Source organism: Labrus mixtus, chromosome 7, assembly GCF_963584025.1.
Source record: "Labrus mixtus chromosome 7, fLabMix1.1, whole genome shotgun sequence".
Classification (NCBI taxonomy): domain Eukaryota; kingdom Metazoa; phylum Chordata; class Actinopteri; order Labriformes; family Labridae; genus Labrus; species Labrus mixtus.
In genome coordinates, this window is record NC_083618.1 from 21193915 (window position 1) to 21219591 (window position 25677).

General features: G+C 39.3%; 6 protein-coding genes across 6 annotated transcripts in view; 3 read left to right on the plus strand and 3 right to left on the minus strand.

Moving 5' to 3' along the window:
- Positions 1-25677, plus strand: part of atrip (ATR interacting protein) — a 486763-nt gene that overhangs the window by 384074 nt on the left and 77012 nt on the right. The gene's annotated exons all lie outside the window — the stretch shown is intronic.
- Positions 1-25677, plus strand: part of LOC132976955 (CMP-N-acetylneuraminate-beta-galactosamide-alpha-2,3-sialyltransferase 2-like) — a 259673-nt gene that overhangs the window by 58177 nt on the left and 175819 nt on the right. The window lies entirely within an intron of this gene.
- On the minus strand, positions 2044-3438 carry LOC132976921 (transcription factor HES-5-like). Its single transcript, XM_061041196.1, has 2 exons — positions 3301-3438; positions 2044-3192 (listed from the first exon to the last, which is right to left on the minus strand). Exons 1-2 carry the CDS (start codon positions 3421-3423, stop codon positions 2773-2775), a joined length of 543 nt encoding a protein of 180 aa, XP_060897179.1. The 5' UTR covers positions 3424-3438; the 3' UTR covers positions 2044-2772.
- Positions 8267-9500, plus strand: LOC132977338 (transcription factor HES-5-like). The gene is made up of 2 exons (XM_061041865.1): positions 8267-8389; positions 8499-9500. Exons 1-2 carry the CDS (start codon positions 8267-8269, stop codon positions 8916-8918), a joined length of 543 nt encoding a protein of 180 aa, XP_060897848.1. The 3' UTR covers positions 8919-9500.
- On the minus strand, positions 15938-17334 carry LOC132977339 (enhancer of split mbeta protein-like). Its single transcript, XM_061041866.1, has 2 exons — positions 17212-17334; positions 15938-17103 (listed from the first exon to the last, which is right to left on the minus strand). Exons 1-2 carry the CDS (start codon positions 17332-17334, stop codon positions 16801-16803), a joined length of 426 nt encoding a protein of 141 aa, XP_060897849.1. The 3' UTR covers positions 15938-16800.
- Positions 22208-23390, minus strand: LOC132977341 (transcription factor HES-5-like). The gene is made up of 2 exons (XM_061041867.1): positions 23268-23390; positions 22208-23159 (listed from the first exon to the last, which is right to left on the minus strand). The coding sequence occupies exons 1-2, from the start codon at positions 23388-23390 to the stop codon at positions 22827-22829; spliced, it is 456 nt and encodes a 151-aa protein (XP_060897850.1). The 3' UTR covers positions 22208-22826.

A 25677-nucleotide genomic window follows, 5' to 3' on the forward strand; every position in this document is an offset into this window, starting at 1 on the left:
ATAAAAGATTAGGATTTTTTTTTTTTTTTTTTTTTTTACTTTTCTAACCAAAAGTCAGTCATTAAGGCAGTTAATGATTGACTTGTACACAAATTACGGCATTTACCTCTTAGTAGAAGTAGGTGTAAAAACCACTGTAAGCACGCCATTTCCTTTCAGTTAAAATATGTTTATTTAAACTGAGATTGATTCAATTGTTAATTTTTAAACATTAACTCGTTTTTCTTGTCCAATAGGCCCTCCCTTTCACAAGAAGTAACTTGTAGGTGGATTATAAAAGCAAACTTGTGTTGAGCAACCACACTTTGTTCAAACAGAATAACCTCTCAGCCACAGCTCACTGTGTTCCTGATAAATACCTGAGTTGGTTGTATTTTAAAACATGTTTTTTTCCATGTTAAATAAAGGTACTGTTTAATTTTTTTCCCAATCCTGCTGTGTGCAACCCAAGCAGTCGGCCCTTCACAAGATAAATGTCCAGCGTTGTCAGACTGAATTCAAGGGGAAATTTGAATAAATAATACAAGCAATCAGTGAAATATTTTCATAGTTTGATGGAATTGAGCAGCCACAAACATAAAATGTTCACACAGCCATGACACATCAAAGCACCGACAGGAATGTTAGAATTTTGTTTGGTATTCAGTTTAGTCATATTGGTTGGTGTTGTTTATTTAATTATTCCAACAAGCATTCTTTAAATTAAATAGATTTTTGATCATGTTTTCTTTTGCTAGTGATTTAAATATTAAATGTAGTTTTGCATCAGTATTTTGCTTAGGTATTTGGGTAACACTGTGGGCACCTGAGGTTATATAGGTGAGAGGCAGGTAGAGGACCAGCATGCACCTGGGTGGGCCTATGGGTTGCTGTTTTTTTTTTACCAGCGCAAGAGAGGCTAGCAGGAGCCATGGTTTACTTTGTTCTTTTGCTTGCTTGCTCTGAAGAAATAAACCATCAGAAACAAAGATTTTGTGCATGGGCAATGGATTTCATTTGCCTGCGTACACCACATCCCCACGGTGCATCAGTGGCCTTTAGATCATTTTTGATATAAGTTTTATTTAGATTTTCGACAGACAAATCACCACTACAAAAAGTGATACAGTTCTAATGGAACATCGCTTTAATAATGTTTTTTGCTTTTTTCTGAATATCTCTTTAAAGGATGGGGAAGGACAAGAAAAATAACTAATTACTTATTGATTCCTCTTTATTGTGATTTTTTTTTTTTTAAGTGATGTGTTGGTTTATGAACTGGATTATATGTAAACTGTTTGGGGGGGATAAGATACAACCAATACTAACTGTGTTAGTATTGGTTGTATCTTACCTCTTGGATTGTTATTATTTGGGGGATGGTTCATGTTGTGATGTTGGCTTAATGACATCCCGGGACATAATAAAGAAAAGAAAATATGCATTCATTCAAATATTAATTCTTTCATTGGTACAGGAGTCCTGTGAGTTTTGGGGCGTTCAACTGCTCTTGCACAGTATAACCAGTAGAGGGCAGCGCTCAGCCACAAAATAAATGTGTTTCTTTTAAAAGGATTTAGGAGCTTACAGACAGATGACTAATAAGACAATCACAGCAGGTGCTGTTCATGATTTATCCCTGTATTGTCACTGAATTCAGACACAGTTGTTTCTGTGACGGCCCGTCTGCTGTGATTCATTTACTGCTGTTTTCTTTCTGTCTCTGTTTCTGATCTGAGCAGGAGATGAGACACATCTGGGCCTGGTGTGCCCCATGCCCAACCAGAGCAGCAGTCATTTTTGTGGAGACCTTCAGAGAGACTTTTATGACCTCACATCTTTGCCTTTGGACACAACACAACACCCATACAGCATTTCCACACTCCCACACCTTACACAACTGACTGAGTTTTTGCAAGTTTTAATTATTTTCCTGATTAATAAATTGCCTTGTTAAGTAGTATACTCGAGTGTCTCCTGTCTTTGAAACAGTCTAAGAGCCGGGCTGTGACATTTCACATCTACTTTCTCTCTTCTTAAAGAACAATAGGACACAGCTGAAGATGCAGTTGATGTTTTTTTATTCACATTATTCAGTGTGCCAAACATAGAGGCACTAACGGTGATGATACATCACAAGTACAACCTTGTATTCCAAGACAATTTGCTCAAATAGAGCCGAGTGAACAAATTTAGTTTCTTTATAAAACACAGGATATTGTTTAGAATAACCTAAACAAAGTGAACAGACTCTCTAAAACTGAGAGAAAATAACATTCAGATAAACAATTGTTGACACAACAAAACATGTTGATTGAAGAATGTGAAGAACCCAACATGGGTCTGATGTCTTTTACAAAGTAAAAAAAAAGAAACTGCTACCAAAAAGTAGCTGTGCTTTGCCGAAACCTGTCGCTGAATCTCAAAAACAGGTGTCATAAAACTGGCCAGTATTGGTCAAATACTTTGATTATATAAATCAATGAGATGATATCAGGTATTCACAAAATACAATGTTGTGCTATTTTACGACAAATAATATTTTTCAGACAGAAAAGTCTGTAATAAAGATCACAGATGCAATCAGATTTGGATCATACAACATGCATGACAAGATTTTCTCTTTCTTAAATTGAAAGAAAACAGCTTCTGTCATTTCCTCAAGAAATTAAAAACAGAACAGAACAGCCTTCTGAACAAACAGAAGAACAAGTACATTGATTTTCAGTCCAGTATTCTTTGACCAATGAGGTCGTCTCAGTTTGTCTGGTAGTAACTCCAGTCTGTTGGTGTCTACCACGGCCTCCAGGGGGCGCTGTTGACTGGACTCTTCTCTTTGGTGTTGCTGGTCTGGACTGTGGAGCTCAGAGGAGAGAAGTCAGCCTCTCTCAGGTTCTTATCAGAGGAAGGCTGCAGCTTGTTGAAGTGGTTCAGCAGTCTTCTCTGGGACTTCATGTTCACTTGCTGTCTGGACAGAAAGTGTGTCGTCTCTTGGACACACCTGGAGAATCCCTGGTTGACAGCTGCTGAGTTCACAATCTGATGCTGCTGCAGTCGTCTGAGGACACAAACTGTCATCTCCAGGATGTCTGCTTTCTCCAGCTTGGAGTCTGGCTCTTGTTTGAGGAACTCTGGACCCAGGAGAGACTTGAGCTGCTCAATGCTGCTGTTGATTCGCTCTCTGCGTAACTTCTCCACCTGAGGCTTTCTGAGCTGCAGAAAGAAAAACAAAAATCATTAGTCAACTTATTCTGAGAAGCATGTTAGTGTAAAAAGACATCTTCAAATGAAAGGTTCAGTTTTCTTGGATCTTGAATTTACCTTGTGTGTCAGAGTCAGATGTTCCTGAGAGTTGGTCATTGCTGTAGTGATTGAAGGTGCCATGTCTGGATGTCTGTGCTGTAGAGGTCTCTGTAGAGAGAATCTGATCTCTGCTGGCTTCATCCCTCCTATTTATAGTCCCACATCTCCATATGAATGTGTGGGTTTAGGTCTGACTGGACTTTCCCACAGTCTCAGCCAATCAGAGAGCTTGTTGAGACAATAAGGCATGTGGAGCGGCAACATGCTGAATGCTGTTAATGCCTGAGGGACAATGATTAGATCTCAGGGGAACAGGTGGAGGACTTGGGGGGGTGATGGAGACACACTCACAGAGCTCTGGGAAAGTGTTGACCCTGTAGAGAGAGATGATGCCAGGATCAATGACTTTGACTGAGCACACGCTCATCAACCTGCGCACACTTTGGAGACTGACAGGGAGATTATCTTCAACAATGTTTTCTCAAGGCTTGCATCATCATCAGGTATCTCAAGTCTTTTGGGAAACATAATCATACTACTCATGCAACTAATCATAATTGTTATAAATGCACGAGCGTAATTAGGTTTTGGTAGACAGTCATAATAATCTATTAGATGAAAGGCTCCAGATGTTGCAGATGTGTCCTGCAGGTCTGGCTGTCAAACAAGGACATTTGATGATAATAAAGAAAACTGAGCTGCTCATGAAAATGATTAATCAGAGCATTTTAAGGGGATTCAAAAGGTGAAGAGGACTCTGTTTATCTTAACGGATATTTTGCTGATTGACAAAAAAGGGAAAGTCATAAATACTGGTTGTTATAACGATCCCAAAAAACTGAATATTGGCTTAAAAAAGGTGAATGATGTGTTCAAAAAAAAAGAACCAGATGTGTTTTGTGTGTGGTGACAAGTTGTCCCAGTGAGTAAAGTGCTGGTCAGGGTTTCCCACCCTGCGTCCTCTGAGCTGTGATCGATACAACAAAGGCAGCGCGAACGCCTCACTGGTCACCATGAGCCCTGTGACACAGTCGGACGGGGGGGAGGGCTGACCATCTGGACGTGGTCAGAGAGGGTCAACTTTAAGGACCTAAAGAAGAGGCGGGGTTTATGTTTGAAGTTTGGTACAGGAATTTGAGAATGTATAGAATTCAAACATCTCGACTCCTCATCCTCCCCCCCCCAAAAAAAAAACAAAAAAACCGATGAGACTTAGGAATTAGTTGTCAAAGTAATTTACATAATGGAGAAAATAACTTCGAAAATTAGACTAATGCACAATTCACTGACTGACAGATGGTTTCCGTGGCAACAAGTGATGGAGGATTTATAGACCTATGGGGGAGAAAGGGAAGCTGTGCTGACTTATTTATTTTATGGATGTTATACAGCGGATGGATGCACATACTGATGAAATACTGAGATGACACACTGGTTGTGTGATCGGTGATGTGTGTGTGTGTGTGTGTGTGTGTGTGTGTGTGTGTGTGTGTCACTTTCTGTGTGTCTGACTGTTTTCAGTGTGTGCTGTTTTATTAAAAAATGATGTAGGCCTATGAAATGGAATATGTTGGGCTCTTGTTCACTGAATGAAGACAAAGGTGTGTGTGCCAAAACATGAAACACAAACAAAAAGATTTGCTGTAAGGGCAACTTTCCTGAGACAGTCTGGCATCCAATCTAAAGAATAAATAAAAAAAGACTCAGACTAAAAGAATGATCTGGGAAGAGAGTGGGAAAATGAAGTTGGCGGGAGCTACAGACTCGGGGACCACATCAGACAGAGGCCGAGGCCGACAGTGAAAGGAGATAGAGGAGAATAACAAGTTTGCGTGAAGTGTGCCAGCTCCCCCTCAGAGATCCCTCAGGTGCTGCAGGCTCTGAGGATGTTAATCAGCCTGAACTGTGACTCTGCCGCTCGCTGCTTTCCCACACTCCGTCCATTCACTCAACAATAGACATGTGCCTTGTTAAATGCTAATTCATCCCAACGGAGCAGCTCCCGGCGCTGCCCCAGGGAGGGGGGGGGCACTTTGTTGTTCAGACACTCTTCAATTAGGAGGAGAGGGACGGAGAAATAAACACAAATGTTTTGAGTCATTAACAGACACTTTATTGAACGTATTAAGGTGCAAATGTCGTATTTACATCGAGCTTTAAACTCACACACTTCACTTCTCTCCCCTACAGAAAGCACGAGGACAAACTTAACGCAGGAATGTGTATCTTCAAAACCAGGGTGAACCTGTGGAATAGTTTGATAAAGTTTAAAAAATCTTTAAAAATGTTTCAAAATAAAGAGGTGATCAAATATGAATGTAATATATGACAGTGTGCACTTTTTTTTTTTAAAGATTGGGACTGATGGTGGTGTCTCCTTGTTTTGATCTTTTCATGTTTTGCACGTCATGATTGGAATTTTTCTTTTACTTTGAAGCTTCTGATATTTCATTCTGTTTGATTTTGTTTTAACACTCGTGGCCCTAACAGAAGGTGTTCCAGAAAAAGACGAAGCTTCATGCTGCACCTTCTCAGTCGGTTTGATCTCGCAATATATTTATTTGTATTTGTCATATAACTTCTGCCATCCTTTGCTTCCTGTCTCAGTTCATTTGAATGTTTTGTTCTTTGTCCTGTCCCTCCTTTGTGTAGAGCCTCCTTGAGTCCTTTAAAAGGCGCTCTATGAATTCAATAGATTATTAATGTGTGTTTTTTAGTGGGGAGAAACGATCAATGCTGACCAAAATAAACTACAACTATTATTTTGCCAGTATCAGTAGAGTTGTAATCACTCTGCCTTAATTCAGAAACACAGTTTTAATAAAAATGCATGGCCATGATTCTTTAAATCAAAATAATTCAGTCTTATTATAGTGAAAACATACATTAATAATCTGTATAATTATATCACATAGACGGCTTAGAAATACTGTAATGCAGGTGTGATCAGATTTAAGTACTCTTTGTGAATGCAGATTAAGCAGCAACAATTCTTCTTCTACTTTAAACCTTCTTGTCATTAATAGTTTGTTTATTTACCAGACTCTCTTATTGACCAAAAAAAGGAGGAATTTAATTTGCTCTATTTTATATTTCGACCCAAAATAATTGACTGAGTTTCATATAAAACAATGCAGGCAGGTTCATACAGGGCTGATTCTTGATGTTATATAAATATATAAACCCAAAATAAAAAGATCTAAATATAGGAAGGCTATTGTTAGGGTCAGTGAGAAAAGCAGTGAAGAATTCCTCTCTGTCAGACGTCTTTTGTCTCCATCCTCTCTCTCTGTGTGTCTGTCTCTCTCTCTGTCTCTGTCTCTCTCTCTCCCTCTCTCTCTCTGTCTGTATCTGTCTGAGTGAGTGTGAGTGAGTTTTCTCTGCTTTCCCACACTCTCTCCATTCACGGCCCGCAGGAAACAAAAGAAGTGTGTCTGCTAGACATCACATTAATTATGGAGTCAGTTTACTAGCTCGCTCTCTCGCTGCCTGTGAATGGACATTCCTGTCATCAAGGCTCGTCATCACCAGGATCTTTTCTTTTTTTTAAACGTCTATGAGGAATGCAGACATGTTTAGGATTAATGAACATTCAGAGGCTCTCTTTTCTTCATTGTCACCCCCTCCTTTATATTCAGATCCCCTGCATTCCTCGCTGTTTATTATGACAGGGAGGATAAAAAGGAGACTGCTCCTGAATTGACGAGGAGATGCTGATGGTGAAGAAGACTTAGCACTGAAGTGAAAGCTTTGTTATAGAAGCTGCAATCAAAGGAAAATCTTCATCTTCATCTTCATTTATATACTTTATGATGCATTGTAGACAGAGGAGTCTAACTTTGCAAGAAATGTTAAAAATCAGCTCACTGTAAAATCTGAGACAATGCATGACATGTTTATTAGAATCAGAGATGCCTCTCTGTTTGGTGCCTTCACACAAACATAAATATAGCCTATATATATATTTTTTTTTGGTTTATATATTTACAACATTACAAAATGGCCCCGTATGAACATACCTGGAATGGTTTATATAAAACTGAATGAATTATTTTGGGTCAAAATATGAAATCCTCCTGATGTATTACATTTATCCAATAATTTAGGGAAAATGTTCAATGCCTTACATGATTTGTTGAAAGTTTAAAACCATTTTTACCACATGAAAATCATTATTTTAATCTTTTGCACGCAAAAAAACATGAGAAAACGTCTATAGATGCCATTCACACATGTAGCTGTACTCATTCATTCATTCATTTATTGATATCTTTATTCCAAATATGCAAATTACATGAGAATAGATGTATGAGAAAAACAGGAGTAACAATGAAAGTATGAAAAGTAAAAGTATGGAACAATTTCAGAAGCAAAAGTCAAAATAAAGATGAATATATAGAAAAAGACGGATGAAGTATACACATATTTATTCTTACGATTTGTGAGCACATTTCATGGACAATCACACAAATATCCACAAAGTGAATAAAGCAAAGAAAAACTTGATCGAGACTGTTGGTATCAATCCAATGCTGGAAATGTGGTCATGTTATTTTCTGATGTTGAGGCTTTAAAAACTAGAAACCACCTCGTCTAGAGAGAACATTATATAAAGCAGAAATGTATGCATATTTGGTTTTCACAAAATGATCATGTAATTTATTTTGATGTTTATTTCCCAACGTGTGTGCAGGTTGATGAGCGTGTGCTCAGTCAAAGTCATTGATCCCAGCAGCAGATCTGCTCTCTCTACAGGGTCAACACTTTCCCAGATTCACACAGAGCTCTGTGACTGTCTCCCCCCCCCCGATCCCCCACCTGTTCCCCTGAGACCTAACCATTGTCCCCCAGGCATTAACAGCATTCACCCTGCCGCATCCTCTATTGTCCCAACGAGATCTCTGATTGGCCGAGACTGTGAGAAACTTCTCCCAGACCTAAACCCACACATTCATATGGAGATGTGGGACTATAAATAGGAGGGATGAAGCCAGCAGAGATCAGATTCTCTCTACAGAGACCTCTACAGCACAGACATCCAGACATGGCACCTTCAATCACTTCAGCAATGACCAACTCTCAGGAACATCTGACTCTGACACACAAGGTAAATTCAAGATCCAAGAAAACTGAACCTTTTCATTTGAAGATGTCTTTTTACACTAACTTGCTTCCAAGAATAAGTTGACTAATGATTTTTGTTTTTCTTTCTGCAGCTCAGAAAGCCTCAGGTGGAGAAGTTACGCAGAGAGCGAATCAACAGCAGCATTGAGCAGCTCAAGTCTCTCCTGGGTCCAGAGTTCCTCAAACAAGAGCCAGACTCCAAGCTGGAGAAAGCAGACATCCTGGAGATGACAGTTTGTGTCCTCAGACGACTGCAGCAGCATCAGATTGTGAACTCAGCAGCTGTCAACCAGGGATTCTCCAGGTGTGTCCAAGAGACGACACACTTTCTGTCCAGACAGCAAGTGAACATGAAGTCCCAGAGAAGACTGCTGAACCACTTCAACAAGCTGCAGCCTTCCTCTGATAAGAACCTGAGAGAGGCTGACTTCTCTCCTCTGAGCTCCACAGTCCAGACCAGCATCAGCAAAGAGAAGAGTCCTGCTAACAGCGCCCCCTGGAGGCCGTGGTAGACACAATTTGAATGAAGATGTTGGACTTTTGAACTTGTTCGTCGTGCTGTATTGAAGAGTTTTTGCATATGTTATGCAACTTTTCACTCTTTGTGCCTTTCGTAAAGGCTGATTCTGTGGGTTTTTTTTGTGATATTTGGAGACAAAATAATTCTTTCTCTCTTTTATTTCAGAAGTTGTGATTTATTCTGTATTAGATGTTACTCTGTGAAGTAATCATTCTTCTTCCCAATGGGAAAAAGAGCCTAAATGTTGGTGATGCTGACAGTGATGTTAGTACTTTGTCTCCATTTCGGAGACTCGGTTGGTCATGTTAAACATGTTTAAGATTTATATGTGATGTTCACATGCTGTGTTTATTGAACTGAACCTCTGACATGTCTTTAGACATCTCTGTATTTTAAGCAGAGGTATTCAGAGCGTGAAAATATTCATAAAGACAAATGTGCTGCTTCATCACTCTGTGAGTGAGAGCACTGCTCCTTCTGTGAAGGCTTCTGTTTGGAAAACGTGTCGTCGTGAATGTATCTCTTCAAGCCAAGTGATGCGAAATTAAACAATCACAAAAAACAACATCTAAAATTGACTTCTCTTGTCTTTTTTTTGAATAACCTTTCAGGTCATCATAAAGCTGCAGACTTTAAATGAGCACTATGGAGGTTTGGTAGTGAAATTTGAAAGTTGGGAAAGTGAAACAATTCACTGTTGCAGACCTCCACCATAACTTCTCCTATAGCATTTTATCTTCAAACAGTTTTACAGGGACTAAATTCTCCTCTGAGGACAGTTCGTGTTTAGAGTTATGAACATATACCACAGAAACTGTACATGTCTCCAACTTTCACATTTCTCTACCAAGACTCCATAGTGCACCTTTAACCTTCAAACAGTATGTTTCTGGATGTTGCATTTCGTAAAAATGTACCACTCCTCATTTGTTCAGTGTTATAAAAGGGTTTCAGCCTTTTTCACACAACTCTCTACAACTCTAAAAGATGCTTGAAGTGTATGAAGGAGAATAGGACGGCGTAAGCTGCAGGTTCAACCTATCAGGTTGTTGCTAACAGGTTATTTCTCATCTTGTCTAGAATCAATGCTGAATGAGGTGTCACAACAAGACAAACATAATGTGCAGTAATTTAGTCTTCTGCTTTTAATGGCCCTTCAAAATGGACTCCTCATGTCTTTATCGATAAGAAACTGTTGGGATGAACTCTGTTATTGTCAGATAAGATGCTGCTTCATTTGATTATTAGATGGTATGTGTGGAAAGCTGACATGTCAGTCTCTCTTGTTGATGCAAAGCTTTGAGACTGATTTCCCCCCTCTGAATCATCTTAAAAACGTTTTTTTTTAAAAGTAGGTCTGAGGAGGGGGCATGCTGGGCTGAAGAACTCATTGTACCAATTGCCAATTCTATTTTAATATTTTTTGTTCTTCATCATGATAATCGGTTCAAAACAGTACTGTAATGAGTCCTGTTTTTAATTGTCACGCGTCTTCTTCTTAACCCTGTCAGAGATCCAGAGAAAGTAAAGGATATATTAAAGGGGCTATATGTAACCTTTTACATGTATAAATCGTTTTTTATCGCCCATTAATAAGCGAACGGTTAACTGATGTGAAAAAGTAGATGTTCACTGTCTATCTGTGTTGCCTGTATAAGACATTTCCCCGGGTCGTATTTTCTGCGAAAGCTCCAGGAAGTGACATTTTATGCACGTTCTCGACGTCCTCCTCTCCGCTCCGCTTACAGAGATCAACAGGACAAACTCATCACACACTCCCGCTCTCAGCCGGTGCCTGCAGAGACTGACGTTTGTAGGATGGAGAATGAATACAGACACACAGACTCCTTCACAGACTTTCACATGTGTATGACCACTTACCTCCTCTGTAAACATTATGCCGGTAAATATCCAGTGTTTCGCGGCCGATGATGATGCTCGTTTGTTACGTACGAGCACGTATGATGAGTATGCGAGGGAGATCGAGCAACAGGTTACCGGTGCAGTTTGCCTAACGGCCATGCGGTATCGCTACAAACGCGGTAATTTTGAAAGTTACATACGGCCCCTTTAATGAATTTGTTAAATTGTTTTCCATTACATTCATTTTCTTCCTTTGATTTGTTCCCTGCTTGGAAACATTTAGTGGTAGCTGTTAAGAAAGCGACTGTAAAGGAGCATCAGAGGTGCTGCTTGTCGACAGGCATGGCAGGCAACTACTTGGGGCCCCTAGACCAGTAGGGACTCACAAACTTAAAACAAAGCAGTGGAATCAAAATGTGCTAATTTTGCAATGACAGTAGGAAACCTCCCTAAGGGGGCCCCATATGACAGCACTCACTCTCATTGCCCTGCTAAGTGTTGCATTATTGCTGTGAAAACTAAAGTTTCTCAATGAAGGTCAACAAATGAAGAGAAATGATCCGTCTATAGTAGAGAAAACAGAAACATGAAAAAGAGAGGAAGAGGAGTGAGCGTTGGGACACTGGCAGACACGATGGTGATGAACGCTGGTTGGAAAGCCCCCCCCCCCCCCCAAATGATTTTTGCCCAGGACCCCACCAGACTCTAAAATCACCACTGAGGAGCATAACATGATGTTGTTTTCATTGTTGAACTACAATAAACATAAGCTCCCTTAAATTAAATTTTCTGAACAGAATGAAAGTGAAATCTTCATCTTTTTTTTTTTAGAGCTTCAATGACGAACCTTCAAACCTGCTCCGAGTAAGACCACATGACAACACTCGTAATATCTCAAATATTTATTTTCCTTGAAATCCAAAAAAACTCCAAAAAACAAATTTCAATCCACTTTGGATGAATAAAAATCAAAACATGATGAATAAATCAAAATATGCATACATGGCATACACGAAACGATACAAAAATCCCTTTTCAGAAGAAAGGTTTGTTTTTAAGGGTTTGATAAATTAGACCTTGAAACAAGGCAGTAAACATGCAAACTGTACTCATAGCAAATACAGCTTCATCATCTTCAATCTCTGTTTGGCTGAACATTTTTTAAGCAGAGTTCTTTCTGCACTTAAGCCATAAAAGTTTACAACATTTTGGTCCTAAATATTTTAACATTAGGATCCAATTCCTGCAAAGTGAACGGACCACGTTTATCTGTTGTGGTTTCATTCAAACAAAAATAAAAAAACATCTCACAAGTATAGCAGCAGAACATGTTTTAAAAAGTGAGACTTCTCTTTCTAGTCAGTGATATCTTCATAGTCGCTTCTTCGTGCTCAGTTTGAGGTCGATCTGTAGATCTCTCTCGATGCAGAAAAAGCATCTTTTAGCAATGATCAGATTTTCTGCAGACAAACCAGCGTCAGCAGCTGGTGCCACCAAAATCTGTAGTTCCAAACTGCACTTTTTCAATGCAGTTTAGGGAAGTCCATTTTTCTTCACCCTCAACAGCAGAGTGGAGCCAGGTCTTCCTCTGCATCGGGAAACAGACGTAAAATGTCCCTGGAGTATTTGGAGTATCCGTTGTGTGTCAGCAGAGCTTTCCTCAGGGTGCACAGGGACTTTGTTTTCTCCAGGAGGTCTGTCACCTGGATCCCGTTCTGCAGGTGTTCTCCGATCAGAGCCTTCAGCTTCTCCAGAGCCGTGCTGCATTTCTTCTCCAGCATGCTGAGTTTACACCTGAAAACAAACAAAAAAGGGCAGGACGCTTAGCAACATGTTCTTCAATTCGGAAAAAAAGAGGAGCATCAGATATTGACAAAGGAGACATGTTCATAATGTGGTTTGATCCTCACCTGAAGAGCTGCTCCTTCACGCTGTCCTGAAGAGCGAGGTCTGCGTACAGAGACATTTCCAGTTTGGAGTTTTGAGTTTTCTGCTTTGAGGTTCAGCTGGCTGCCTGTGGAAGTTCAGAGGACGTGTGTGCTGACTTCTGCTTCTCTGACCTGCTTTTATGCTCCTCATCGGGCGCTCTCTCCCGGCTCTTCAGCCAATCAGGAGGCTCAGATCCCGGGACAATGGGGAGAATTTAATGCCTGTCACAGAGAACAGGTGGGATGCTTTATCTGTGTGCCATACATCCCTGAGGTCAGTGGGAAAACGCTCTTCCTGAGGTGGACACGGGAACATTTTCCCACCAAAATTTGACTCTTTAATGACACTTGATATTGGAGAGTGTGAGATCCAAATAAAACCTTATATCAACGTTCAACTTTTTCAAGTAAAACCAAAGACATTGCTGCAGAGTTTTAGACAGATCACTGAGGTTTTATTTTTATTTTTAATGTTTCTCCTGTGAACAAAATAAAAAAGGTTTATGAGAGCGCCCTATGTTTACAAATCAAAATTATTATTTTAATTAAATCAAAGACTTAACTTTTCAATAAGGCTTTTAAAATATGGAGTGATATCAAAGCCTGAGTCCAAGCTTTACCATTGTGTGTCACATTTTCTTTTAAATCTGCTGTTTAACTTGAACTATTTTGACATTTTGCATTTATTAACTTTGCGAAGTTGTTTAGGTAAGTGTAAAACATCCTTCTTTATCCTTGACTGAGGTTTTTTTTTTACTTTCTGTGTTTGTCTTGTCTAACTGATCAATTTAACTCACTGATTTCTCACATCTTATTGTTTTTATTGTTGTAATTTTCATTATATTTGCTAAATTTAACCTGGTGTTTCTGTTTATTTCAGATCAATGTGTCATCTTATCGCTCTTCAGGCTGCACGTCTTTAAGGAAAGAAAAAAAGAAAACAAAATCTCGATGGCATCAAAAAATACGAATTCATATATTAAAGACATGTACAAATAAGTCCTGTTGATATATAAAAAAAAGACCTGGACCATTATTTTAAAGGAAATATTGCCACTAGATGTTTAGACTGTGCAAATCTTTATTTTTTTTAAACAAAACTTTAAATAAAGAATAAACATTTAGAGTGTTATACTCCATGAATAAGAAAATAATGAAACTTATATTCAACTTTTGCTCGATACTTATGACCCAAACACTGACAGAGTTTGTTAAAGTTTTGATATTTTCTGCCTGTGTGTCTCAGCAGCTGAACCAGATGGCCTGTCTGTGCGGCGTCCTGCAGCCTGAGAACAGTCCGGAGGCTTTGTGCGAGCAGACACACTTCTATTGTGCACGCAGCTGAGCGGCCTGCATACAGAAGTGTGGGAAGCCGTGTGCCTCTGCGGCTCCCAGCTCCACACACAGAGAGGAGGGCGTGTGACCGGGGCACGTCCGGCCCTGTGCTGAGCTGTGAGAGCCCAGAAGGAGGAGGGGCAGGGGAGCGGGGGGGCGGGGAACCTGAGCCCCTCCACAGCCTGCAGATAGACCCACAGACAGATGGACAGGAGATAAAACCACCTTAACCTGAATGCACGTTAGCTGGCATTAGCTTCTCTCAGTGGGTTTAAAGAGAATAATGAACAAAAACAGAAAGATTTTTATCACAGACACGGAAACAAAACATTATCTCCTCTTTTAAAGTGAATATTAAAGGATGAAATCAAGAGAAAAACATGCATTATCAGTTATCACATCACAAAAACTGACTATGATTCTGGAGGATTATTATGATTATGATGCTGAACATAAAAGTCATGACCTTTGTCTGTCTTTCTTTTATGTGAGGATCCTGAAACCAGCCTTTAGAGCGTAACACATAACAAACACACACACACACACACACTTGCACTCTAACCACATACACGCAACAAACAAACTGATCATCAAGTGCATAGAGCATGTCTTCTCAACTGGTGGGCCGGGACCGAAAAGTGGGGCATGGAGCCGTTTTCAGTGGGTCGTGAAGGTGTCAAAAAGTCAAAGAATCGCTTTTTAAACATGTTTGTTTTGCTCCATTTATGTGTTCTGTCACATGTTTTGTACCTTCTGAGATTAAATTAATCTGATTGGTTGAAAAATTGCAGAACTTTGGGTTGCAAAAAAGAGTTTGTGGTGGGTCCTGAGACTAAACCAGTTGAGAACCATTTCTTTAGAGTATTATGTAAGAACACTGAAGTTGCCTTGTTGTGCGAGATGTAAAGCCAAAGACCAAATTATGAATAAAAGATACACTGAAACAGCTCAAATCTTTGCAGGTATTTTACTTCTCATTATACATTTGGTTGATTCGCACATAGTTGAAAGAAAAGTCAGACAAAGAAAAAAGCAAATAAAAATAAATCCCATGTGCAGCTGAGGTATTCAGCTACTGAGGGCTTACCTCCAAACACTTTTACTTTATTCATCCCTAAAGGGAAATTCTGGTTTACACTCTGTTATTTAGAGACATGCTTCTGACACACACGCGCCTGATTTACACACATGCACAAACAGGACCTGTGGACATGCTTTAGTGGAGAGATGTCAGAGTGAGGCTGCTACACAGGGAGCACACCAGACTGTTGGGGGTTCAGTGCCTTGCTCTAGGGCACCTCGGCAGTGCTCGGGAAGTGCCCTGGCACCTCTCCAGCTACCAACAACCCTCCAGTTCCCGACCCAAGTCCCTACGGACTGAGCTACTGCCGCTGGAGTCTTCTGTCGGATTGAATGATTTCTTTAAAGCAGATATGAATCTGTGTGCTTTATTAAGGCAGTTAGATTGTGTTTAAAACTCAAGTGAGTCTGTGTTAGTAAATGTTTGTTAGAAACTGAAGTCAGTCTTGATGTTGTTGACTCTTGTGTCGACCGCTCACTCTCTGTGCTTGGTGTTGAAACATACAATACAAGGATCAAACTTAATTAGCATTGGATTGATTCTGGTTGGTTGACTTTTATTGACAAGATTAGCTTATAGTCATTGTGATAGGTAATGGGAATGACAATGACTTTATTAAGCTAAGTATATCTTACTTGAGAGTGTATCTTGTTTAAGTAACTCAATAAACATTGTTAGGACTGTCTGTTTTAGTTAACATGTAACAGAGTGACATGCAGTTGTTTTCTCTGGAGTGACCAAGTGTCTGTCTGCACAGATTATTAAAAGGGAGAACAAGAAAACGACACGAGAGAAAGATTTGATTTAGACAATCTTTGTTTATTCAAAGAGCCACGAGAATCTGTGAGTAGATGTGACCAAACATCACAACAACATCCTGGAGATCACGTCTACATCACAAAGGAAAAGTCTTTTTAAAAGACGAGACAATAATGAGAAGGATTCACAGACGGGTAAATCATCATTTTCAAAAAATAAACAGGATTCGCTTTAAATTAAAAAAAAGCAAGACATTAAAATCTGATCTTTAAACAGATCTGAATGTTCTGATCACAGCAGGTTCAAAACTGATGAATACCTGAATACTCATATAAGACATATGACAGCCACTTAGTGACAGAGGGATATTAAGACACCTTTTAGGAATAAAAGCCTACACTGATCCTAGAACAGATCATTTATAAAACCTCACATAAAGGTGAGGAATGACATTACAAGCTGACCTAATAAAGGACAAATAACTTCTGACCAACATGATTGTTACTACTAAAAATAATCACCATCATTAAAAACATGACGTGGTGAATTCTTAAAGAATCACATGAAACTGTGACGTTAAGAAGGTTAAACATTCTGATCTTACAAAAGATCACTTTTGTCTAATCACAGAGATTAAGGTTCATTATTCAATGTCAGCAAGAACACTGAGCTATGACAATGATTGCAGATGCAATCAGGTTTAAATCATGCAACATGCATGAGAAGGGAGTCTCTTTCTAAACTTGAAAGACAATGTTACAGTAATTCCCTGAGGAAATTCATCACTGAGCATGAAAACAAAAGGCCTTCTGTACACACAGAAGAATAAGTTCATAAGATTTCAGTCCAGTGTTCTTTGACCAATGTGGTCGTCTCAGTTTGTCTGGTAGAAACTTCAGTCTTGGTGTCTACCACGGCCTCCAGGGGGCGCTGTTGGCTGGACTCTCCTCTTTGCTGATGCTGGTCTGGACTCTCAGGTTCTTATCAGAGGAAGGCTGCAGCTTGTTGAAGTGGTTCAGCAGTCTTCTCTGCTGGTGATTCTGCTGCTGCAGTCGTCTGAGGACACAAACTGTCATCTCCAGGATGTCTGCTTTCTCCAGCTTGGAGTCTGGCTCTTGTTTGAGGAACTCTGGACCCAGGAGAGACTTGAGCTGCTCAATGCTGCTGTTGATTCGCTCTCTGCGTAACTTCTCCACCTGAGGCTTTCTGAGCTGCAGAAAGAAAAACAAAAATCATTAGTCAACTTATTCTGAGAAGCATGTTAGTGTAAGAAGACATCTTCAAATGAAAGGTTCAGTTTTCTTAGAGCTTGAATTTACCTTGTGTGTCAGAGTCAGATGTTCCTGAGAGTTGGTCATTGCTGTAGTGATTGAAGGTGCCATGTCTGGATGTCTGTGCTGTAGAGGTCTCTGTAGAGAGAATCTGATCTCTGCTGGCTTCATCCCTCCTATTTATAGTGCCACACCTCCATATGAATGTGTGGGTTTAGGCCTGACTGGAGTTTCTCACAGTCTCAGCCAATCAGAGAGCTTGTTGAGACAATAAGGCATGTAGGGCGGCAACACGCTGAATGCTCTCATGGCCTGGGGGACAATGATTAGATCTCAGGGGAACAGGTGGGGGGACTTGGGAGAGACACTCGCATGGGAAAGTATTGACCCTGAAGAGATCAGATCTGCTGCCTGATGCTGGGATCAATTACTTTGACTGAGCACACGCTCATCAACCTGCACAGGTGTGGAACCTGGGGCTGAAAGTAATATATAAATTTGATGTTATTTAAATAAATAATGACTGAACAGTTGTTGTTGCTGATTTTATATGATTGTATCTATACCAACAATATTAAGTAAAGCAATCTTGTAAATATACCCTAATGCCATTATGATAAATAGTATAACCAATGGAATTTATGCATTACAAGAGGAAAATATAAAACTTTGATGAATACTTGTTCTTGTTGTTAAGCTGTTTATTTGAGCCAAAACATAATTTAAGCAGGTTACATCTTTATTTTAAACAGTAATTTAGGTCCTATTAGTTTAATTATCAACATTATTTCCGTTAATCATTCTTCTTCAGAATAACAAGATTTCTTTAGACTTATATCAGACTTTCTAAATGTCTTAGAGGCATGCACAAACCCCCCCAAAAAACCAAAGGCAATTATCATGCTGAGGTCCAGATGTAGCCTAACAGAGCCATTTGACACGTGCCTTAAAGTCTGTGAGTAACAAGTCCAGCACACTTTCCCACACTGACTCCCTGTATGGTGTGGTCATTGATCCACAAAGGGACTTCTGTGGCAGATGCTGGCTGAGTGTTGTTATAGAAACAGAGCCTGACATCACCAACCATCTGGAGGGAAAGCACGCCATTGGCTGTCTCTGACAGTCTGCTAAATTTGAATTCTTGTCAAAGAATTTCACTATAAACTCTTTAAAAAATGATTTCCATTTCAGATTTCAAGTTTTTCAATCATTATTAGCAATTCCCCCGTCATTAATTAATATGTTAAATTACAAAAAAATCATCTTGATTTAAAAAAATCAGCTCTGCACACATTAGGACGGGAGGTTTTTAGAGGAGGCATCTGTTTCCTGAAGTGTGCCAATTCCCTCAAGAGGATTACTCGGGTGCTGGTGGGATGGGAGTCTCTCGAGCTCAAGTCTGCTCTTCAGCTTTACAAATTGATTAGGATCCAATACACATGCAGTGTTTAGGGACAGAGTGACACCCTTTACAGAGCAATTTTAGTGGCACTTGTATGTTTTAATATTTATGTTTAACTAACTTCTTATGCACACTGCTATTTGCATTACTCTGCTGCTAGTAATCACAGGCTACCGTGTCACTTTATCTCATAACCCGTAACTCTAACTAGCCACTTATTGCGCAACATGTGAGAAAGTATTGTATAGTGTTTTTGTTTTGCCATTAATGGAAGGGTGTAGTTATTTTATAGCCTATTTAGTCAAAATTGTAAATAGGCCTACAATTTATTTATTTTAATTTATTTATTTTTTTATTGGTACTCAATTACACGCTATTTTATTGTCTTTTTATTGCAGGAACACTTGAATTTCCCCTTCAGGGATCAATAAACTATTATCTTATCTTATCTAATTTTAGCTTATCCTGTGTTTTCGTATCTCAATATCAGATATAAATGGAAAAATCTGGAATAATTCATGCAAATTTTGGAATATTTAAATCGTAGAAAGGAGTTTAAAAATTCCTGTATTTACTGTTCTGGGTTAAAAGTGTAAATATCAGGGCGGAAATTTTGTTACCTGGTTTTGTCCACTTGGGTCATAATCGAAGTGCAAAATCTCCCAAAACACCGGAAATGAAATAGCTAATTATGGACAATAATTAATTTAGAAGACAGTTTTCCACAGTCTTATGACTTGTTTTGCACATTTTATGTAGCCTACGAGGGCAACACTTGTGGATACTAGTAAGCATAAAAAATGAAGAAACGGCGCCACCAAATGGAAAACGGCGAAAGTTAACGGCTGCCCGCTAACATCCGTCAAGGTCAGTCTGTCTGGAAACCCAACCTGGAAAAAACTTCGACCTGCTGCTCCATGTAAGTACGCCCATGGTGTTTCAAGGATTCAAAGTAAAGTAAGTAGACCTATATCTAATAACGTTTGCTTGCACATTAACATTAATATAAGCAGCAAAGAAGTTCGTTTGCGTCTTCCCCGAACAAAGATGAACCAACCGTCACTAACCGCCCATCACGTTTACAGTAGCCATGACGATGAAAAACCTTTTGAGACCATTTATTTTTGCTCGTTATCCCTCTGAGTTTCTATGGTGAGTAACTGTAAATTAAATCTTTCTTATTATCATTTTTAACAAATAGCTAGCTATATTGCATGCCTACTTCTGAGTAACATAATTAAGCTATATTACCTTGTTTTTTTTGTTTTTTTTACAATGGCGCACAAGTGTCCTCTGTCAAACTGTCGCTGTCCTTGTTGTTGAATAATGAATGTAGCTAATTAGCCAGGAGCCTAATATGTTTAAATTATAAAGAGTTACTTCTCTGATCAAATTTCTGAAGTCTGTGCTTTTCGTTGATACTTCAGTAATTCAGCAGTCTAGTGTTAGTTTAGTGTCAGTTCTTTTTCCCACTCCAACTAGCAGGCCAGAAGTCTAGATCCTTGGTTCTCAACTGGTGGGTCTGGACCCAAAAGTGGGTCACAGAGCCATTTTCAGTCAGTCGGGGATGTGTGCCTATGAAAAAGTGTTGGAAAAATCTGTTTCCGAGTTGGAAAATGCCAGTGAATTTTTGCTTTCGTCGGAACAAGAACTCATAAATTCCGTGAAAGAATTTTGTGCCTGGCTTGCTGACCTGACGTCATAGTCATCATCAACATGGCGGGCAAAAGGATTTCTGTTAAGATCTTTTTTTTAAATTCACGTATTGCACATTAACCTAGTTTTACCACATTTCTGGTTGTGGAGCTTGTTAGAAACATGCAGAGTCTTTTGAGGTCGGGTAGAATCAGTTTTATCTGAACCAGTTCTCTTGCCCGCTTCCATCGCTGCAACACCTGTTGGATTTCCGTTTGCCTGGCAAACCAAGGGGCGTCCAAAACGGCCATGTGGGGGTTCCTTTAAACAGCTTACTTCTCTGGTCAAAACAACAACAAACCATTCAGGACCAGAATCTAAACTTAGAAGGAGGACATACTGGCTGCTGCATTGTTGTTTAGCATAGCATGTTTCCTTAATGTCTGATCATATAGTAAGGCCATTTTATCATTAAATTCAGTATGTCTTGCCTATTGCTCCTTTAACATAATGTACCTGAAAGAGACGTTTTCAGTATATGTGCTGAAGATTTGCTTTCAGTAGAAAAGACAGTACTCTAAAAAGATGTTTGAGGTGATTTGAATCATGGGAACAAAATGAACAATCTGAAGCAAGTTCTAAATATGAAAGCTGATCTCCCTTTTAATCTGTCTCTCTTCAGGTCAAAGGTCTGGATCTATTGTCCCACAGGACTCTGTGAGTGAGGTTCCTCTGCTTTCCCACACTCTGTCCTTTCACTGCTTTCACTGCAGGAACAATAGAAGTGTGCCTTATGATGCATCTCATTAGTCTCTCCTCTTAAAAGAGGAAGATTGTTAACATCAAACTTAAGCTGACAGCTTCACCAAAATATTGGTGACGTAAATATCTTTGCAAGGTACATGTTAACCCCCATTTGTTTTGAGGACTAAACTGAATTGATAAAACAAAGTAAAAAGCTTGTTATATATCTGTAGTTGAAACATTATTTACATAATATTGAAATGCAGAACAGAAACTATGCATTTAATCCATGGTTTATGTTCTAATCATAGACTGTAAATTTTAATGAAGAAGCCTATGACGTCAGACGTCTGTTCCTGCAGAGGACTCTGGAGGCTCATCAGCAGCAGCCGCCATGTTGGAAAACCTGTCTCAGCCTAACTTTCAGTCAACCTAACGACAGGCTGAGAGCTGGAGCTGAGGTGGGTTTTAAACCTCTTGACGAACCTGTCAATCATGTCAGCTACATTTTCAAAATAAAAACGGAGCTGTTTAGAAAAAAAATCATCCCCCTATAGTGTGTGCCAGTGATGACAATAACAAATCTGACCTATTTCATTTTTTCTACCAGGTTGTATAAACATGTTCATTTATGCTGTAAAAACTGCATTTTCTTGCTGTGTATGTGACTTCCAGTGTTCCTGCATTATCCTCAAGCGGACACTCGACGAACTGCAGGATTTTACAATTTTGCGACGGCTTCATTTTTCAACACTTGAGGTTAACGCTTGGTTCTAATGAGGTATGTTAGGAAAAATCAATAAGTGTATGTGCTTATAAAAATCTTAATTTTCTCAATCAATTCATGAATCACACTTAAATCAATGAATTGAATATCAAAAGGAGAGTTGAAGGTTTGAAGGTTAAGAGAAAACACAAAATGACTTTACACCAAAAAATTACAGTTTGTTTGTTTGTTTATTTAAGAAGACATAAGGAGCCACATAAAGATCTTGATGCTCCCTCTAGAGGTGATGATACATCACAACAACAACTTGTAGATTTCTACAAGACACACTGTACTCAAAGAGAGTAAAGGAACAACCGTCTTTATAAAAGACAAACCATACATAATATTTGAGGACACAGTCCTCACTGAAGCATGTGAATTTTCTCACAAAGTATCAAAACATTAGAACTTTAAGTAAAAAAAACAGACATTACAACACATCTTATTTTTCTTAATAATAGAAAAGTCTGAAAATATATGACAGAAGTAAATTCCCACTGGAAACTGTGAGAATACATCAAACAAACCTTTTATAATAAAAGGATAAACATATTGATCTTAAAATAGATCATTAATCAATAATCACATGAAGTGATCCAAAGTAATGTTCAAGAAATGAACAAGTAAATTCAAAATCAATAACAATTATCAAGAGGTAATAAATACCTCCACATTGTTGCTGCACATGATGTGCAGTCAAACATATAGACATGTATCACATGCAGGAAGTAATAAAAGTATCACAAGAAAAATGTGATGTTAAGAAAACCTTTACAAGAAAGGATAAGAAATGAGATCTTATAACAGATCAGTTATAAAATATCAAATGAAGATCCTTGATGACAATATGTCTTCAATAGGACAGGTCAATGTTTTTGATCAGTATGATCAATAATATTAAAGGATTACAAATGTAACCGGATCATATACCAGCTATACATAAAGTACAGTGATATAAAACAATTGCTGAAGCAATTAGATTTGGATCATGCAACATGCATGACAAGAATTGAAGAAAAACATTTTCATAAAATCTCATAGATTTCAGTCCAGTATTCTTTGACCAATGTGGTCGTCTCAGTTTGTCTGGTAGTAACTCCAGTATGTAGGTGTCTACCACGGCCTCCAGGGGGCGCTGTTGACTGGACCCTTCTCTTTGGTGTTGCTGGTTTGGACTGTGGAGCTCAGAGGAGAGAAGTCAGCCTCTCTCAGGTTCTTATCAGAGGAAGGCTGCAGCTTGTTGAAGTGGTTCAGCAGTCTTCTCTGCTGGTGATTCTGCTGCTGCAGTCGTCTGAGGACACAAACTGTCATCTCCAGGATGTCTGCTTTCTCCAGCTTGGAGTCTGGCTCTTGTTTGAGGAACTCTGGACCCAGGAGAGACTTGAGCTGCTCAATGCTGCTGTTGATTCGCTCTCTGCGTAACTTCTCCACCTGAGGCTTTCTGAGCTGCAGAAAGAAAAAACAAAATCATTAGTCAACTTATTCTGAGAAGCATTTTAGTGTAAAAAGACATCTTCAAATGAAAGGTTCAGTTTTCTTGGATCTTGAATTTACCTTGTGTGTCAGAGTCAGATGTTCCTGAGAGTTGGTCATTGCTGAAGTGATTGAAGGTGCCATGTCTGGATGTCTGTGCTGTAGAGGTCTCTGTAGAGAGAATCTGATCTCTGCTGGCTTCATCCCTCCTATTTATAGTCCCACATCTCCATATGAATGTGTGGGTTTGGGTCTGCATGGACTTTCTCACAGTCTCATCCAATCAGAGAGCATATAGGGACAATAGAGGATGCAGCAGGGTGAATGCTGTTAATGCCTGTGGGACAATGGTTAGGTCTCAGGGGAACAGGTGGAGGACTGGGGGGGTGATGGGGAGACACTCACAGAGCTCTGTGAGAATCTGGGAAAGTATTGACCCTGTAGAGATCAGATCTACTGCTTGATGCTGGATCAATGACTTTGACTCAGCACACGCTCATCAAACTGCACACACGTGTGAGACTGACAAAAATTGAATCCTTGGTAAAAGAACTGTAAAAATGTATGTAATATAGTTATACATGTTACCATATCGAAGCAGTACAGACATTTCTAGATTTTCCATGACAATTAAAAACAGGGCCATTTACACATCTTAACCTACTTTTGTTTAAAATACAAGGTTACATTTGAACTTTGGTGCAATTTTATGATTTTTTTGGGGGGGAAATGAACGTTAAATATAGTAACAAATATTTTGTCATGTCCCTTTAATGCACTAAAACATAATGTTTATACAGTCACAGCTGCTTGTGAAATGGGAATTTTGTTTGACGTTTTTTTTACTTGATCATTTTTTTAGTCTCTCTCAGAAATTCAAGATATTTCAAGCAATCCTTTAAAACTTTAAACTATGCGCTTCCCATTCAATGCAGCCAGAGAAACCAATGGCCATTATCCTGCTGAGGTCCAGATGTAGCCTAACAGAGTCATTTGACACGTTCCTTGTAGTCGGTGTGAGTAACACATTGAGCACACTTTCCCACACTGCCTCCCTGTATGGTGTGGTCATTGATCCACAAAGGGACTTGTGTGGCAGATGCTGGCTGACTGTTGTTATAGAAACAGAGCCTGACATCACCAACCATCTGGAGGGAAAGCACGCCATTGGCTGTCTCAGACAGTTTGCGCAATTTGAATTCTTGTCAAGGAATTTCAGATACGTTTAAAAAATATATATTTCTTGTCATGATTCCAATGTCTAACCATTCTTATACAATCTTTACCACTGGTATTGACTGGTAAGAGTTTTGACTTGTACGTGTTAAACTGTGTGAATATAACCTTTTCACATGAGGGTGGGAGGTTTATAGGGGAGCACATGTGGGCCCACATTTCCTGAAGTGTGCCGATTCCCTTGGAGAATCATTTTAGTCTGACGGGTTGGGTCGATGATAACACCCTTTTCTGCTCTCTAGGGTTTTATCACAGTCCACTTATAAGGAGAAAACAGGCATGTGCCCTTTTAAGAATTGATCCCATCCTCAGTGAGAACCAATGTGGTGCTTCAATGAATAAATTACGGTTAAAAATAAATAACTCAATTATTTGGTTTATTAAGTGCTAAATTAGAATTGTACATTACATGTCAATTAAATGCCAAATTCCTTCATGATTAATAATTAGTGAAGCCTATTTTGTTGGTGTTGGAGAGCATTAAAGCTAGACCCATATAAAAGGGGCTGGGAAACTAAGTTTAGCAACTGAGAAAACATGGTACCTTGAGAAAGTGCCAGAATTAAGGGAATATATTCCAAGTTTGAAGGCATACGCTAGTGGCAACGAAAGGAAGCACTTAACTCTTCACCTTTAAATGTTAACTTTGGAGAGGTTCAGTCTTTCTACTTGTCTCTGTAAAATGTTTTAATCATGTTTTATATGGACCTTGGGCGGCAATAGCTCAGTCTGTGGGGACTTGGGTTGGGAACTGGAGCGACACGGGTTCAAATCCCAGTACGGACGAAAAGTGTGGAAGATGGCCCGGTTGTTGCGAGGTGCCAAGTGACTTCCTGAGTACTGCCAAGGTGCCCTTGAGCAAGGTATCAAACCCCCAAGAGCTCTGGCGCACTCCCTTTGTAGCAGCCTCTCTGACATCTCTCTGTTAATTCATGTCCATTGGGACTGTTTGTGCACGTGTGTAATTCAGGTCTATGTGTGTGAGTAGTTTGTCTCTCAATAACAGAGCGTAAACCAGAATTACCCCTCAGGGATTAATAAAGTATAGAAATTAGAAACAGCTAAAGAGCAGTGATAGTTTTTAATATAAGATTATATTCAGCCGTTTACAGCAACCGTGTTATCAGAAATTTTCACCAATAAAGACTGTTGGAAAGTACACAAAAATGCCTTTTAGAGACCCTTAAACATTGCTTAAAGGTTGTTAACCAGAGACATTTTAACCAGACACTCATTTGTCATAAATTTTAAGTAG